Source organism: Marmota marmota, unplaced genomic scaffold, assembly GCF_001458135.2.
Source record: "Marmota marmota marmota unplaced genomic scaffold, marMar, whole genome shotgun sequence".
Taxonomy (NCBI): Eukaryota; Metazoa; Chordata; class Mammalia; order Rodentia; family Sciuridae; genus Marmota; species Marmota marmota.
The window spans coordinates 373202-391783 of record NW_026000327.1 but is presented as its reverse complement, the minus strand read 5'-3'; the positions used below and the strand labels follow the sequence as shown (position 1 = coordinate 391783).

General features: G+C 38.1%; 1 protein-coding gene across 1 annotated transcript in view; it reads right to left on the bottom strand.

The window, feature by feature from the left end:
* Window positions 1-9232, bottom strand: part of LOC107158746 (ATP-dependent RNA helicase DDX3X-like) — a 13487-nt gene extending 4255 nt beyond the window's left edge. Inside the window, exons 1-11 of the mRNA XM_015505239.2 lie at window positions 9000-9232; window positions 5887-5953; window positions 5198-5245; window positions 2580-2709; window positions 2095-2244; window positions 1915-2014; window positions 1598-1733; window positions 1147-1232; window positions 873-971; window positions 630-790; window positions 121-265 (exon numbers count right to left, since the gene is read on the bottom strand). Of these exons, the coding sequence (XP_015360725.1) occupies window positions 121-265; window positions 630-790; window positions 873-971; window positions 1147-1232; window positions 1598-1733; window positions 1915-2014; window positions 2095-2244; window positions 2580-2709; window positions 5198-5245; window positions 5887-5953; window positions 9000-9044 (1167 nt within the window). The 5' untranslated portion in view covers window positions 9045-9232. The remainder of the gene's footprint in view (window positions 1-120; window positions 266-629; window positions 791-872; window positions 972-1146; window positions 1233-1597; window positions 1734-1914; window positions 2015-2094; window positions 2245-2579; window positions 2710-5197; window positions 5246-5886; window positions 5954-8999) is intronic.
* Between the last annotated feature and the right edge of the window lie 9350 nt (window positions 9233-18582).

Here is an 18582-nt window from a genome sequence, read left to right as displayed (position 1 = left end):
AAAAAAAAAAAAAAAAAATATATATATATATATATATATATATCCATTCTAAACATAAATTACAAAATCCAGAAATGCTAATATTCTATTAAGAAAAATAAATGCAGCTTCAAACAGTACCTGTATCTCCTTAGGAAAAGTAGCACTAAACATCATAGTGTGGCGAACACCCTTTGGTGGCATAGTATCTTGTTCAACTATACGACGTATTTGAGGTTCGAATCCCATATCTAGCATCCTATCAGCTTCATCCAACACTAAATACCTATTAATGAAAATAATTCAGTTGATGTGAAAAATAATTTTTTTGCCTCTGCTGAAAAGACATTGAGTAAATGTTGTGTCTAAAATTAACTATGCCAACAGCCAGGGACCAGGGCACACATCTGAATGTACCCAGGCAGGTTTCAGGCGAACCTCACAGTAACTTAGCAAGATTCTATTTCAAATTGAGAAATAAAAGGACTAGATATATAGGTTCAGTAATAGAACATTTCTGGGTCTAATCCAAGTGTGTGTGGGAGATCTCACTGTGCTAATTAAAACATACTTTCTAAGCTCTAATTTTAAACCTTAGTTATTTTTTGTCTATCGTAACAGACTACCCCAATTTATAAAAGTTAACATACTTGCAGAAGTCTAATCCAATTTTTCCTCTTTCCATCATATCCACTAGACGTCCTGGAGTGGCTACTAACAAATGGCATCCACGTTCTAAGTCCCGAATCTGCTGACCAATATCAGCACCACCATAAACTACACAAGGACGAACTCTAGACCTGTATGAAAACTATAAGCAAAAAATTCATTAGTCTTAAAAATATCATTAGAATTGATGAAAAAGGCAATAATTAACTAAAATGCAAACTCACTTTTCTGGCTTCCTCGTAGATCTGTACAGCCAATTCTCTTGTTGGGGCTAACACCAAGGAAATTGGGTATTGTTTGCGACGCCCATATCTTCCGTTTTCCTAAGACAGTAGTATAGCTTTCAACTTTAAGTCCCCAAACTTTAGCTCTACTTCATTAGAGTAAAATTCCCTGTAATTTTAATGACACCTAAAAATGGTTTTTGCTTAGAGAGTTCCACAACTATTTACAAAACTTTTTTTAAGCATAAATTCATTATTTTATAAAAAAGACTACCTTCACGGCCTTCAAGGCCTCTCCTGGACCATCTGTATATATCTGACTTAAGATGGGTAGAAGAAATGCTGCAGTTTTTCCAGATCCTGTTAAGAAAACACTGGCTTATTAATTGTTAATATTATGGCTGTATTTACATTTTTTTTAGTTTACCAGTTTATGACTTAACATTTCCTATTACACTTTATCTTTCTGCCACTACAAAAAAAAAAAAAAAAATTCTCTGCTGTACCACTAACAATTTGCTATAGGCAAAAAAAGATGGCCTGATTAAAAAAAGTAGTTTCATCTTACAATCTCAGAAGTGTTAAGACAAAAAGATATATCTTACCAATCTTCACTTATCTCAAAAATCATACTAAACAAAGGACTTGGGCTTCTTCATATAAAATACTTCCCATAAAAGATCAAGTCCAATTTAGACATTAATGCTTTAATCAAGTAAGCTTACCTGTTTGAGCACAAGCCATTAAGTCTCTTTTTTCTTTGATAATAGGAATAGCATGTTTTTGCACTGGAGTAGGACGAGTGTAACGGGTAAGCTCAATGTTCCCCATGATAATTTCTCCCATTTCAATATCACTGAACTGTTAAAGAAATTCAACCACGTCAATCAAATACAACCAGCAACACTATACCTACTACATTTTTAAATATACTAATATAAGCCACCATTTATGCTTTTCATATGCTTTACACATCTACAGAGTGGTAACCATCAATGTATAATTTTTCATAACCTATTTAAACTCAAACAAAAACACTTACACTTTCAATACGTGGAGGGCAGTTATTGCCTGTTGCCTCTACTGGTATATCATCATATTTCTCAAAGTTAATCCCAGTGTTACCTCCAGAGAAGAGTTCCCTAAAATCAAATTGTTATCACATAAATGTTACAGCATGTAATGAGTTTCATGACAATTAGCATACATTTCAAAAACTTACTGTTCTAAGCGTTCACTTGGTGGAAGTGGTTTTGACCAATTATCTTCATCTGATTTATCACACCAACGACTTCGCTCAAATTTGCCAAACCCAGTTCTGTCACCATGACTGCCCATACCATCATAGTCACTCCGTCCTCGGTCATCAAATCTGAACAGTATGAGCACAGTATGAGCACATTTATCACTCAAGAGAAGTATTTGTACTAGTAGTTAAATTATTGAATATAAGTTCCCTTAGGTATGTCAAAACTTACAACTCAGGTCATCTTTTGTAAAATAAAGCCCTCTAGCTAACCACTGCTAATATGAAACTATATCTTCACTTGAAAAAAATTAATAGTTTTGTGAAATTCACTGCTGAAATAAGACTTCACATAGGACTAAACACAACTATTAGGGTCTTTGAAAAAAATGAATCAAATTAAGATTCCTGGGTAACTACTTTATGTTTACATTAGTTAAAAAAAAAAAATTTTTTTTTACCTTCCTCTTGATCCACTTCCATGTTCACTGAAATAACTTGGCTTTCCTCTTGAATCACGAGACCCAAAACTGCTGTATGCATCCTTATCTTTACTACAACTCCACCCTGAACTGTCCTTATCATAGTATCCTTCAAGAAAAATACTAATATTAGAAAATAACAATATTTTATGATTTCCATTTTCCCAAATATATAGCTCTTCATGGACACAGCCTTCCTTTCTCTGATCCTTGTGGGATCAAAGGTCAGGGGTCCCACAATTTTTACCATCTTAAATTCTCTTGTCCTCCAGAAATTGTTATATTAACCGAAGTAATTTCATGGTTAAATAATGTTCTAAGTGAATGTAACTTCTAAGAGACTAACAACTCACATTTAACACTACTATTACACTAGTGCTGTTATTATAGCATCCCTACAAATATTTCAGTTTGCATTTACAAAGTGTAAATTTTATGCACCTAAAACATGAGTTTAATCAATTATTTTTTAAGACTTTGGCAAGTTTTAAAACTTATTTTAAAACTAGGCTTATCTATTAAGAGTTATTTCAGGGCTGGGGTTGGGGCTCCATGTTTGAGTTCAATCCTGTTACCTCCTACCCGTATTACAGGTTTTGGTGTGGTGGCTCATAGCTGTAGGCACCATTTCAAAGCCAGCCTCAGCAACATTTAGCAAAGAAAAGAAACCTAAGAAACATTAGCAAGTCCCTCTCTCAAAATTTAAAAAAGGGTTAGAGATATGGCTCAGTGGTAAAGTGAGTTGTATCTCCAGAGGGTGCCCTCCCCATCCCCACGTGACTTCAAATACCTCTATTAAATCTTTTAAGCTCACAGGGGACAGGCTAAAGCTAACTAGATAAAAAAGCCAGAAATGCTGTACTAATGCTGTTTTAAACATAATACACCGAATCTATAATTCATATTTTGGGACAGTTCCAGCTAACCAAATGTTAGCTCAGGAACAGTTACCTGGAAAAAAGCTTTAGATATATAACCAACCAGAAATAATCTGTTTGATGTAACAGTAAAGAGAATTTCACCCATTTTGTGTGTGTGTGTGTGTGTGTGTGTGTGTAATGGTGAAAAATGAACTTGATGATTCCAAGTACTTTGTACACGTTCACTGAAAGAACCTGGAAAATTTAACATCAATGTAAAAAACAATCTGGCTTCATTTAGTAACATCGAAAAAAATAGATCAAATGAGGAATTTCAATGTGATCAGCTCTGCTCTATTAGACTGTTAGGTGGCCTTTATAAATGCATAAGTAGTCCGGTTAAAAAATGTACACTGAATTATAAAATTTAACTGCAGGCAAAGGATAGCTTAACATCAAGAGCAAATCAGATTTTTCCACCAAGGAATACTACATTAGAAAACTTATAACTCACTAAAGCACCCTACTAACATTTCTTAATCCAACTGAAGTTTTTTCAAAAGTTAATTTCACAGTGAGGCATAACGTGGCTATTTCAATTTAACAGAAATAGTAGGTGGTATAATGGTTACCAGGCTATATTCATGAACTGTCAAATTCTAAGAGTCCAACAATACTGTATCACCTTTATAAAGTTGATGAGAAGCAGGTACACTTGGAAATAAAACAGAAATCAACCTTATTGCTGACTAATTTCCATGGAGACAGATAATAAAACATAAACTCATGGCAAAACAAACAAAAAGCTCAACTAGTTGAAAGCTTAAACTTAATCATGCATTTTATAGTTTCCAAGAAATATTTATGGTTTCTTTTACTATAAGTTCTAAAATACTGCCACTCCTTTTAAAGTACTTAATGTTCCTGGGATGCAATTCCAGCCAGATAAATCCTAAACAATAAAGAATACCCATAATGAAAAAAATTCTGCAGTCATTGTGAAAATAAAACAAATATCATTAGCTAAGTAATCTTCTGATTAAACAATATAAAGACATGTATAATGCAATAGAAAGGAAACCCAGACATAGGTTAATTGTCTTCTCTAACCTCTCAGTATTCTACCCCTGACCTTCTATCACAATCTTCTTTCTTTTAACTTTAATATTTTGCATTCCCTCCAATTTCAGATCACCCCTTCTGATTATTTGCTACTCAAGACTATCACTCCCACAATATTTTTTTGTATGTATCTGTCTATAGGACAAAGTTCATAATACAAGTTTTTAAGACATTAAAAAAAAAAAATCTTTCAAAAAGAAATTGTTCAGGCAAAGAGCTAAGAACTGGCAAATCTATCTAACCTGAGTGTGGCCAAATTATAATGCTCCAACTATTAGCTACTTTGCAAAACCTGCACTTTCATTATAGCATCATAAAGTTTGTTTTTCATACTAGGATGGGTCCTAAAATTACACATTCCAAACAGTGCTATTATGTTTACAAACAGATTAAATAATAGAGTGATGAAAACTGTCCATAGAGTCTTTGAGCTTAAAGTCTGTCAAAAGAAAATAAAAATTAAGGGACATTTCCAAAGATAGGAAGTTCTAGTTTCTGAATACAGGACTGATCTAACAAGTACAAAAAAAGAAATTTCTTAAGTAATTTTGTTTTCCTCTATGTTCTGGGTATCTTCTAAGAGCAAAAGATCTAGAAAATTTCGTAATCACCTACCTTTAGATGCTTCTCTGTTTCTTAAATGAGGAGGTATATAGCGCCCTTCTAAAAAAAGAGAAAACTACTATTGAAAGCCCTTTATAATCTCCAAGATATAACTTTTTATGGAAATATCAATTACCCTGAATGGTGCTTAAAGTTTTACCTGGACATATGAACACCATACATAATCACACATCATACATAAAACTAGGAAAAAAAATTATTTTATAAAATTACATATTTTAATTTTAAATTTCTAAAATAAGTCAACAGACTAGTTGATGTGGTAAGCAAGCAAATGATTAAACAAAAAACCTCCCACTATTTTCAAAGGAATGTTGTTGAATTTAATGTGACCCCCAAAGATCAGAACTTAGTTTTATCACTACATCTCGGGTTTCACTGTGGTAAATTTAGGTTGCAGCGTATAGCTTATAAGTATACAACTTCTGTAATTGGTTTATTACAATTCAGGAGAGGAAGAACATACTCTACCCTCTTTATAATTGAGACATAAATTTTCTAAAACATGTGTATTAAGTAATACTTAACTGTTTTAAGCCTGAAAGAATCACTCTTTGTCATTCAGATGTGCCACAATAATTCACATTTAATACAATAAAAATTTAAAGTATAAAATTAAATTTGAAATTGGTTAACAGAAATTTCTGATATAAATACTATATTTTTTAAAATTTACTTACTGCTACTGCTCGCTGTACTTCCTCCTCCACCCTGATTATCAGAGGAGTTCAGGTCTAAACCAGCAAACTGAAAAAGAAATGTTTATGTCTCACACATTTACATACCAAAAATTAAGATAAAAAAAAATCATTGTCAGAATTGCAAACCAGAAGTCCTACATTTCAGTTCTGATCCTACACTATTTACTATGTAAGTCTGCCTCCTAAGGTTTGAAGAACATTCTGAAATCTACAAAGTTTAATGATGGCAAGTGGCTTCATCTAAAAAAAAAAAATGTCTATTTTCAATTGTAAAAGCACTTAATTCATCAGAATATTAACTTAATTTCTCAGCAATTATAATTTATTTTGATTCTTTCTGAGGAATTAAACCGGCTGTTTCTACTTGATATTGTTATTTTTTGGTACACGATTTTGAACTCAGGGGCAACTCAACCTCTGAGCCACATTCCCAGCCCTATTTCATATTTTATTCAGAGACAAGGTATCTCACAGAGTTGTTTAGTGCCTTGCTACTGCTGAGGCTGGCTTGCTTCGTTTTGTGGTACTGGGGATTGAACCCAGGGCCTTGTTTATGGGAGGCAAGCACTCTACTAACTGAGCTATGACCCCAGCCCCTGAGGGTAGCTTTGAATTTGCGATCCTACTGCCTCAGCATCCAGAGCTACTGGGATTACAGGCAGGCGCCAGCTTTCTACTTGGTATTATTTTAAGGAGGTGGGGGAGAGTCCACATTAGGGCAATTTGAGGATTCCGTAATTTCTTCACACAGAAAAGGAATTACTTTTAATTTGGAATTCCTAAGCACGAAAAATAAACCAACCAACAACAATGTGGTGACTGCAGTTATTTAAAACTTTACATTCTGAGCCAGCGAGGTGGGCGCACACCTGTAATCCCAGCGACAAGGGAGGCTGAGGTAGGAGGATGGCGAGTTCAAAGCCAGCCTCAGCAACGGGGAGGTGCAACTTAGTGAGACACTGTCTCTAAAATACAAAATGGGGCTGGGGATGTGGCTCAGTGGTCGAGTACTCCTGAGTTCAATCGCCGGAGCCAAAAGCAAACAAACAATAACTCAAGAACAAAAAACAAAACAAACAAACAAAAATCCCTGACACATGCTTTTAAAAAAACGTTAGGCCCTGTTTAATTTCAACTTCTCTTTACACTGACAAATTTCAAAGCAGAATAAAGCTTATTTGCCTTTAATGAATTAATAATGCCTTACTCAAAACTGGTTCGAAGAGAAAAACTAATATACAAAATAATCCATACAAAGAAATTACAACAGCACCTATTTGCACAGGTCATTTCCTATAGCACGTGTGTAGGTGCTGTATTAAAGTTCAAGCCGCTCAGTGGCATATGCTTGTAATCCAGCAACAGGGAGGCTAAGGTAGGAGGATCTCGAGTTCAAAGCCAGTCTCAGGAACAGCGAAGCACTGAGCAACTCAGTGAGACCCTGTCTCAGAATAAAATACCAAAACAGGGCTGGGGATGTGGCTCAGAGGTTGAGTGCCTGAGTTCAACCTACATTCGAAAAGTTACGTGCATCACCAAGAAATTACACTTAAACATTAGAAAATTCCCAAGTCGATTTATTCTAGAGACTCTGGAAATCGTTAATCAAGATTTATACTCCCTTGGGGCTGGGGATATAGCTCAGTCGGTAGAATGCTTGTCTCCCACGCAAAAAGGCCCCGGGTTCAATCCAACATCACACACCAGCCCAGCATGGTGGCGCACACCTGTAATCTCAATGGCTCAGGAGGCTCAGGCAGGAGAATTCGAACCCAGCCTCAGCGTTGGTGAGCAATGAGCAACACAAGCAAACCCTATGTCTAAATAATATACAAAATCGGGCCGGGGATGACTTTGCTTAGTGGTCGAGTGCCCGGAGTTAAATCCCCGGTACCACCCCCACCCACGCCAAAAGACAAAATAACAAAAACCAAAAACAAACACCCCTCCCCAAAGATGAGATCAATTCCCTCACATTACATACAATCATTACAACTTAAAAAAATCAATCAGCATTGACTGAATCGGGAGACAAAACTTTAAACTGTCCAAATAACTTAAGGGCCGCTCCGAACAAAAGTACAGGAACAAGAACCTTCTAGACACGAAAACAGCGCTTCCGCGCCACCACCAATACCTCAAAAGAATAGCTATTCTACTTTAAAAAGTGTAGGCTCTGGCTAGTCACCTATTTCAAGGTCCTCCTCAGACATACAATAGTAACAAAACTGCCATGCAGATAGTTGATTACAGTGACCAGATGTTCTTCCCTCAGGCCGACCCTTAACCTAAGAACACATACTACATTCGATTCCCTCACAACCCAGATGTCTACCCGCTGGCGTCCAACCTCCATTATTCCCAGGCACCGATCAAGAGAAGCACGAGGCGGCCATTCTTCCCTCCCCTCCTACTATTCCCTTCCGGCTCTTGTGCGTCACAAAACTTTCCACTCCGGAAATGAGGCCTCATCATTATTTAAGGCAACTAGATGGGGACCACCGGAGAATAATTATTAAACACCAGATACCCAATTCTTTAAACTTTCGTTACAGATTTTACCTTACCCCACCAATCAAGCCTACAAAAGGTCAAAAGAACCGCCCAACTGTGCTACCCTACACAAAGGCCATCGCCATTTCACGAGCGAAGGCCCCTCCTCCCGCCACTACATTCTGTGGCAGGCCTTAGTTCTTTTTCCGCTTACGCACCAACGACACAGAATCGTCCAAATCAGTCACCCAGTGAAAGCCAAACCTTTCAGGACAAAAAAAGGCCGCGTTCTGCGCAACAACACTATCACAAACTAGTCAAAACTCGCACCTGCGCGTTTCTGAGGTCTCGCGCTTGCAACGACACAAGCTGCCATTACACGCGACCGGGTACAATACCTCAGGCCAGTACCAGTCACAATCAACATTACCGTTACAGTCCTTACCCATGTTTTAAATCGCTTCTTCTCCCGTTCCCACCACCCCGAAAAACTAGAACCCGGGAAAAAAATAAAAAGTCGTCAGCACTACGCTGTAAGCCAAATTAAACCAAAAGTAGTAAGTCTAAAAAAGCAGCCTCATTAAGTCATTTCAGCTCACCTGCTGGTCCAGCCCAAGCGTATTTTCCACCGCCACATGACTCATCCCTGAAGAAAACCGAGAACTCGGGATCTCCCACAGCAGACGTAATTACACCCTCCTATTTAACCTCTCACAGGGAACTATAGCTCTGAAGTACACAGCTTCGCTACACCCGTAATATACCTACTCCGATGGCTTTACGTCAACACGCAGGACGTGCGTGCACCTCGTTCCGCACAACACCAACCCCTTTATTGCTACAGTTACTTCCGCTTCGCTAGCTTGCGTTCGTTTAGTCATAACCTCGCGGTATCTTCTTTTTACTCTCGTCCAAAGCACAGAGATCGCGAGATCTTCTCCCCCCCACCCCGCCCTCCCCCGTCTCCTACCAAAGCTCGAAATTCGGGGACCTAGTGAAACTTCAGCCTTTCTTCAGATTGGTGGTTTTAACGATAGTGGCAACCGTACCACTTCCCTCCTACCCCCCCCCCCCAACCCCTCGTTCCCTGCTTTTTTTTTTTCCCCTAAACGCTTTCTTGTCAAGTTCACTTTCGCCAATCGGAAGTTTTGTAAAATTTCTCCGTATTATCTTCTTCCTTTTGGAAACGTCACCGAAGTCGGAACTAGTGGGAAAAAAACCTGAAGCCAAAAGGACTTAGGGTCAAGTGACCACAGGTGTCGGGCGCAGTGTCCATTTCGCGGGGTAGTAACAATGGCTTGAATCTTCTAGCTGGAGACGCAAAAGAGGTGGGTAGGAATACTGCAGAAGGTGGATAGTGATCTGGTGGGTGAAAACGGGGAGTTTGCAGTACGTGCTAGCAGCCGATGCTTCCCGGTTTGAGTGATTTAAGTTGTCCCGGCTTAGCCGGGAACCCGAGATCTCGAGTGTTTCCTAGCGGCGCTTGAGCGCTGCTAGCAGGCGAGGCCACCGCCTCCTGCAGTGAAGAAACAATGAAATTATATTAACGTGAGTGACGCCGGTGTAGGCGTATTTTCCTGGTGACCTCAGCGGGTCCTTAGGCCACCTACTTTAAGATGCCTTGTAAATTGTCCAACTTATTCTGGCTGGTTGCCAAGGTGTACAGCACCATCCCTAAAGTCCACCAGCCCTGAGACATTGACAGCCCGATAGTGCACGAGAATCTCGACTATTTCAGCTTGCTTATGGAACTGAGACACGTTTGTCAAACTCGTTTCGGAATGACCCCAGGCAACTGGGATGGGTAGAAATACAAGAAATGGGTTTCTGGAGTGGAAGGCATGGCTTCGCGTGGCTCACATCTGTAAATACTCTTGTCCTACTGATCTAGAAAAAAATGTATTGACCTGTAGGTCCCAGGCTTTAAGTGATCATCAGAATGTATGTGGTTCTTACAACCCTTCTCCTAACTATAGAGAAATTAAGAGCTTTGAATGCATCATTCTTTATAATGTTTAATGCATCATGAGGTTTGGCATCATTCTTTGGAGGATCCGGTGCTGCATTGTAAATACCTCCAAACATTTTTCACGTCTGTTTTTCCAGTTTTGAAATTAAAATAGCCAAATATGACTGAAACGTGAATTTCCTGAAGTTGCTTTTCTAGTTTGCTTAAAATGTGCTAGCTAGATTAGCTGATAGTTTTATTAACATTTTTCTTTACCATTCTGATAGTAAAATAGTAACATAAGTTAAATTCACTGATGCACATTTCCCCCTCGAAAACCTAAAAAATAGCTAAATGGTTTATAATAATGTTTTAATATGTAAATAATTACCATAGAGGCCACAGAACTGCACTTATCCATTCAGCTGCAAAATAGGTTATATCCACAACACAGGTGCCTGAATAGTATTTCAATTAGTGGTATAATTTTCCAAAGTAGGGAAAACTATCCAGGTTTACCTTGCATTATACAGTACTTGTATGCCTGAAAAGCTTCCTGTGTATAGAAACTATTAAGAAATACTTTGTGTTTTTATATAACACACATGTCTAGGTTTAGAGCTTGAGAAAAGGATTTTCACCCATATAAATGATTTCTGCATTGTGGGACATCTGTTATTGTGGAGAGCAATGTCCAAGACTGGGGTCTCTGATGACCTCATGGCTGTGGCATGCCTGGTGTATAAAAATGTTCCTGTGCAAATGTGCAGGATGCCTAGATGCTGTAGTAGTGCCCTCCATGAGAGCGCTCTGCAAAAGAATCTTATCAGCTTCAATCTTGATCTCAGGCACATAGTTCCTACTAACAGAGGAAAGCTCTTGCTAGAGAATCACAATGTTTTACTAGCTCTGCTGCTCCTGAACTGTTCTGCTTAACAGTAACTTTAAACAATGGACTTTCATGAGCTACCTAAAGGTCTTAACATTACACATTGTAGCTGTAGATTGCAACTGCAGAAGAGCTGCATACATGTTTCTAGCCCTGTAACTTTCTAAATAAAACAAATAATGCTTACATAATATTTAACTTAATAATGAGACATATATAAAGATTGCTGCTTTAATTCTTTAGGTCAGCTTTTCCATCAGAGAGCAGCACTCCATCTGATAGTAGCTACTTACTTATCTTCAATATCTACATGTCTGAGTAGTTTGTTTTCCAGTCCCCATTGCTTCTTGCTGGACCATATTCGATTGGCTGCACTGCTTGCAACATGATACATCTGTCTCTTAACTATTAAAATGCCGGTAACTCTTTGTCAATTTTTGTGATAATCAGAACTGCTGTCTTTTTTTATTTATTTATTTATTTTAGTTATTGGCGGACACAACATCTTTGCTTGTATGTGGTGCTGAGGATCGAACCCGGGCCGCACGCACGCCAGGGGAGCGCGCTACCACTTGAGCCACATCCCCAGCCTCCAGAACTGCTGTCTTGAGAAACACTAAGCTTTATTCTTTTTAAATGCTCTTCAAACTCAGTTTTGTGATTTCATGTTATTGAACATGTAATTGGTGAGGTGAATAATTGGGCTGATTCATTTCCTTTTCATGTAGATCACGGTAAATGTGGTTTATGTACTTTTGTATTTATTGAAATAGCTTAACTTTTTTATTTATTTATTTTTTTAGCAGTTTCTGTTTTCAGGTATTGAAGACATAGTTCTAAGCGACTAGGATTATTTGTTAATCCATGTAATATGAGGGTTAGTTGGGAAAGAAAAGAAGACAAAGCTTTGTCTTAATGTTCACTAGAGGAGGTAGTGAATAAGTTAGGATAGAAAGAAAAGCAGGCAAATAGTTAAGGCTAACCCTAACTCCCAAAGAGTCTAAATGAACAGGCAACTCCATGAAATAAATATGTAGAAACATGACAAACATTCCAGCCAACTCATTTGTCTTGGAGCTTTAAGAAAAGGGAGGCAGAACAGACCTGAGTGAAAGTACAGACTTGAGGGCTAACCAGTTAGGATGTTGCAGGTCAAGGGCTGGAATTGTGGCTCAGTAGTAGAGCATTTGCCTGGCATATGTGAGGCCTTGGGTTCAATTCTCAGCTTCACATATAAATAAATGAATACAATAAAAGTCCATCAACATCTTAAAAAAATGGCATCCCTTAAAAAAAAAAAAAAAAAAAAAAAAAGAATGTTGCAGGTCAAACCAATATCTTCTAACACTTTCCCAGTGCCTCCTTAGCATACATTTTGACCAATAGCCTTGGCACTTTTCTAATGTACAATTAGCCGAGCTATTGATCCATAGGCTTGGTACATTTCCAATATCTGATTAACATAAGTATTTACCAATAGCCTTGATACCTTTCTAACACCTGATTGGCACAGATATTGATCAGTAATTATATAACTAGATTTAAGTATACTTAAAAGGCAACCTGTTATCAATTCCCCTCTTGCCCAGCAAGAGCACTGTTTTTCTCACTTAAATAAACTCTACTCCTCTCACTTTCCTGTTCCATTGAGAATTTTATTTTTCAAAATTATGAGACAAGAACCCAGGACGAAATCAGTGGTAAGCTGCAATACTGGACCACTTGTCTTCAGAGCTGTTGAATCAATTTCATAGAACTTCGGGTATTTAAGTATTATTTCCAATCCCACTCTGCATGTTCTTATTTTGTACCATAAAATATCTTTCTTCACTATTCTGTGGTTCCAGTTTTTTGGCATTTGTATGTGTCTGTAGGAGATGGATGTTGTTTGTATTAAACCTGAGGCATTTTACCACCAAGTTGCATCCCCACTTCTTTTTAAAAACTTTTTGAGACAGACTTTCTCTAGGTTGCTAAGGCTCTCCCTAAGTTGCTCAGGGAGGCTAGCCTTGATCTTTCTAGCCTTTTACCTCAGTCTCTTGATTTGCTGATATTGCAAGTCTGTACCACTGTGACTAGCTCCAGTCTGGTATTGAAGACAGAATATTGAGATATTTAAAACTTTAGCATAATGGAAATCATTATGTTTTTGTAATGGTGCAAATAATGAGCTTAACCAAAACTATGCTAGGAAAACAAAAACAAAAACAAAAACAAAAAAACTTTCAGGAAAAAGCACAGTAAAAAAAGATTCCAAGAAGCAGAAATCTCAAGTCTTAAAGAAATTCACTATTACCACAGACTTGACATTTCCTTTAAGAAAGGTTTGGGAACAGTGCTCAGAGAGAAACCCCCTACTAAAGCACGGATAATTTGGTATAAAAATAAAAAGAAATTCCCTGCTAAAGCTGTTCTTATACTTTAAGGTGTAATGGATTTCTGGGCATTATTATTATTATTTGTGGTACTGGGGATTGAACCCAGGGCCTGTGCATGCAAGGCAAGCACTCTACCAACTGAGCTATATTCCCATGCCCTGGGTATTACTTTTTAAGGGAAAATAAAACTTCAAGAATTGGATTAGCTAAAAAAGTTATGATAAAATTTCTACAGATTTTATTTTTTATCCGTTATTGCTGTAAACTCCCTTTTTTATAGTTTGAGATTTTTTTTTTATTTTTTATTTTTTTTAAAGAGTGAGAGAGAGTGAGAAAGAGGGAGAGAGAGAGAGAATTTTAATATTTATTTTTTAGTATTTGGCAGACACAACATCTTTGTCTGTATGTGGTGCTGAGGATCGAACCCGGGCCGCACGCATGCCAGGCGAGCGCGCTACCGCTTGAGCCACATCCCCAGCCCTATAGTTTGAGATTTAACACCTATGAAACTTGTAATTTTTTAATTCATTATACTTAATTATATTCTCAACAGGACTTGGCAAGGAGTCCGCTTTCCTTTCTGCAGAGATGTAAAGATCAAAATCAAAATAAAATATTATATTTTTAATATTTTATAAACCACACTATACTTTTTCCTTTTGCTTGCGCAAATAAATGATTGGGTAGTAGCAGGGATAAATAAAAGGAAAATCTTGAGTAGTTGGTCTTAATTGAAGGGAAAATGGCAAGGAGATTGTTTTTCCTCAAAAGAGTAAATGAGAAAATGTTGGTGTAGGGGGGCTGGGGATGTGGCCCAAGCGGTAGCGCGCTCGCCTAGCATGCGTGCGGCCCAGGTTCGATCCTCAGCACCACATACAAACAAAGATGTTGTGTCCACCGAAAACTACAAAATAAATATTTAAAAAAAAAAAAGAAAATGTTGGTGTAGGGTCGTTAGCACAAAAAGATCAACCTGAGTGCAAACTCACAAATAAACATAACTTTTTATTCAAAATCACATGTCTGATGGACCCACTTTCCTTATGGAAAATGAGCCACTGGCCAGAGGGGGAGTTCGTGCTTCAATGGGTTACACTGAGAGGAGGCTTAATTAATGAGCCAGTCAGTTTGGGCACTCATGAATTTGGGATCTGTTTTCAGTGGGATCAGCAGTCAGTTTCTGGAATTTGTCCTTATGAGTCAGAGGGAGGGTCTGGGGAAGAATTTGTTTTGGAAAGAACCAATGCTTTGGCCTCTTTTCAGAGCCTGTCATTCCAGGCTTGATGATATCTCCTACCCAGGGCTTGTCTTGTCACTGGGAAAGAATGCATTGGGAATGGATCAGTATTATCAATGTGTTGCCTTCTTCTTCACTCCCTCTTCCCAGGCTATACTATTTTGGGCTTGTCATTTTCCATATCTAATAAGGGTGAATAAGTTACATGCATTAGGTTAGGTCTTTTTTAGTAGTTTTTATTTCTGATGATGTAGAAATTAAAGAGATGTAAGCACTAAGGGAGGGCTGATGGATCATTCATTTGATTTTACCTCTTTGCATTTTTTTATTTCATAATTTCTATTTTGACACACAGAACTTACCACACATCAACTTTCTCACACATCAACTTTCTCATTTAAGTACTTTTGAAATCTTTTTCAACTTTCTTTCTTGCTTGTTTGTGTGGATGTATGTGTGTGTTACTGGGGATTGAACTCTGAATCTCACATGTTAGTCAAGTACTCTACCACTGACCTATATTCCCAATCTTTTCATGCTACACACACATACACACAGACAGACACACACACACAGACACACAGTTTTTTGTTTGTTTTGTTTCCAGGCATAGATCCTTTTTTGAGGGGGAGGGTACTAAGTATTGAACTAGGGATACTCAACTACTGAGGCCCATCCCCAACCCTATTTTGTATCTTATTTAGAGACAGGGTCTCACTGAGTTAGCATTTCCTTAGCATCTTCCTGTTGCTAAAGCTGGCTTTGAATTCCCAATCCTCTTGCCTCAGCCTCCCAAGCTGTAGGAATTACAGGCAGGTGCCACCATGCCCAGCAGAGGCATGGACTCTTTTAATGGTAAGACTGACTTCAAATTTGCCATACTTCTGCCTCAGCCTCCCAAATTACTGGGTTTATAGGCATGTACCATGGCATCTGGCTTCAAATTTTCTTTCTCTGTGACCATCCAACACTGTGCAATTTTTTTTTTTTTTTTGGTGGTGGTGCTGAGGATTGAACCCAAGACTTTGTGCATGCAAGGCAAGCACTCTACCAACTGATCTATGTCCCAAGCCCTACACAACACTGTGCTTTTTATGAATATATACAGACTATATACTAAGGTAGGACCCCTGGAATTTCTTCAGTGAATTCTTTCTTTATATTGACAATGCTATTGCTGTGAATTAATAATGAAAGAATACATGTCATGGAAATATGATTGCAGACTAATCATAAATGCCACAACTCCATGGAGGACTTTTGATAACATAGTATTTAGAATGAATGGATTTCATTTTTAAATTTGTTTTTAATGTCTCCAAATCTAATCTTTATGATGACACCCAATGCAGCAGTGTTTAGGGATGTGACTTTTATGTGATGACAGATATAACCTCATCAATGGATTGATCCATTTGATGGATTAATAATTTGAATGAAATGAATGGTAACTGTAGATATGTGGGGCATGGCTGGAAGAAGTAGGTCACTGTGAGCATGGATTATTTGTTGTTTCTGGCTTCTTGTGCACTCTCTATCTTACTGCTTTCTGGCTGATGCATGCTGAGCAGTTTTCCCCTCTCATGCGTTTCTACTATGATGTTTTGCCTCACTTCAGGCCCAGGGCAGTGTATTCTGTCATTTATGAACTGAACCTCTGAAATTGTTAAGCCCAAAATAAACTTTTCCCCCTTTGAGTTGTTCTTGTTGGGTGTTAAGATTTAGATATTAAGTGTCCCCCAAAATTTATGTCTGAGACAAAGAAAATTTTAAGGTAAAATGATTAGGTTACCAAAACCTTAATTAATCACTTCATTATTCCACTCTAATGAATGAACTGGGTAGACAAGCAGGGTGTAGCTTGTGGAGATGGGCCACTGGAGCCATGACTTTGGGATTCATCCTTTGTGCCTGATGAGCAGAGCTCTCTGTTTCTTTTTTTGAGGGGTGGAGGATGGGGGTAGGAGTGAAGGTGGATACTGGGGATTGAACTCGGGGGCACTTGACCACTCCTATTTTGTATTTTCTTTAGAGACAGGATCTCACTGAGTTGCTTAGTGCCTCCTGATGCTGAGGCTGGCTTTGAATTCATGATCCTCCTGCCTCAGCCTTCGGGACAGATGGGATTACAGACTACAATTTAAAAATGTTAATAATGAGCTGAGCCCCAGATAACATATGCTTCAATAATTTTCTCTTTAAAAATGGACACTTCCTTACATTACTTTTTGCTTCTAAAAAACTTAATTATTCCTTGTTATCAAATACTCAGAATTTTTATTTTTTATTTAAAAAATATTTTTAGTTGTAGATAGACACAACAACTTAATTTTGTTCATTTATTTTTTTTTATGTGGTGCTGAGGATTGAACCTAGTGCCTCACACAGGTGAGGAAAGACTTTGCCATTGAGCCACAATCCCAGCCCCAAATACGTAGCATTTTTAAATGTCTCCAAAATAGTTTTATTTATTACACAAAAGCTGTACTCCTTGCCTTTGTTGCTGCACTGGACATACACAGTTGCGTGGCATCCCTCTGCCTTTCGTGTATTTTAAATAATTCCCATATGTTGAATAATGTGGGTCACTTGTCCTGTCAGTTAACTGGCTCCCTCCGGAGGTTTGATGAGCTTTCAGGTCAGTTGTTTTAGGAAAAACATTTCCTATGTGGTGCCATGTACTTCAAAGTGACTGCGGTACACCACTTGGCACATAGTAACTATCACTTTTAGTGATACTAAGATTGATCAAAAAGCCAGACATGGTGGCACATACCTGTAACCTGTGGCTCCAGAGGTTGAGGCAGGAGGATCATGAGTTCAAAACCAGCCTTGGCAACTTAGTGAGACTAAGCAATTCGGAGAGACCCTGACCCTCTCCCCTCTCTCTAAATTTAAAATCTCTCCCTCTCTGTATTTGTGTGTGTGTGTGTGTGTGTGTAGTGTGTGTGTGTGTATATATACACATATATACATATACACACATATGTAGATAGTAGATGGGGGATGTGGTTCGTTGCTGGGTTCAATCCCTGATTTAAAAAAAAAAAAAAAGATTGATCAGTTACTTGAGAGGAAAACCTGATTCCTCTTGTAAACTTCCTGATGAAACTCCACATATCCATGATGATTTCAGCTCTAGACTGGCCCCACTGGAATCAATTATCACATTGAGGATTCCAAGTGGTCACTTGCTAATGTGAACATTCTTGCCAGAGTTATTAGCTTGGAAGCTTTTGTAAAGAGTAAATGGCTCATCAAATACAGCCTTTGGGTTACTCTGAAATTCAGTGCATACAGAAGAAGCAAGGGAGGGCTGGGATGTAGCTCAGTAGTATAGTGCTGTCTAGCATGCCTGAGACCCTGGTTCCATCCCCAGTACTGGGGGAAGGTAGGAAAGCCTGCATCCTTTCCTTCTAAGTATTATTTGGAGTTGAAAGAATGTCTTAGTGACTGCTGGCACATAGTAACTGTCCAGTTACTGTCCAGTATACTGAATTTTTGTTTTCTTTATTTTTTTCTTTTGTGAGTATTTGCTCAGGTTTTTTTCTAGCAAAACTGGATGACACCCGGCCCTCACACATGCGAGTTAATTGTTCTACCATTGAACTACCTCCCTAGTCCCCATTTAAAAAAAGTTAATTATTTTTGGACAGGATCTCATTAAGTTGCCCAGACTGGCCTATAACTTTTTTTTTTTTTAAAAGAGAGAGCAAGAGAGTGGGGGGGG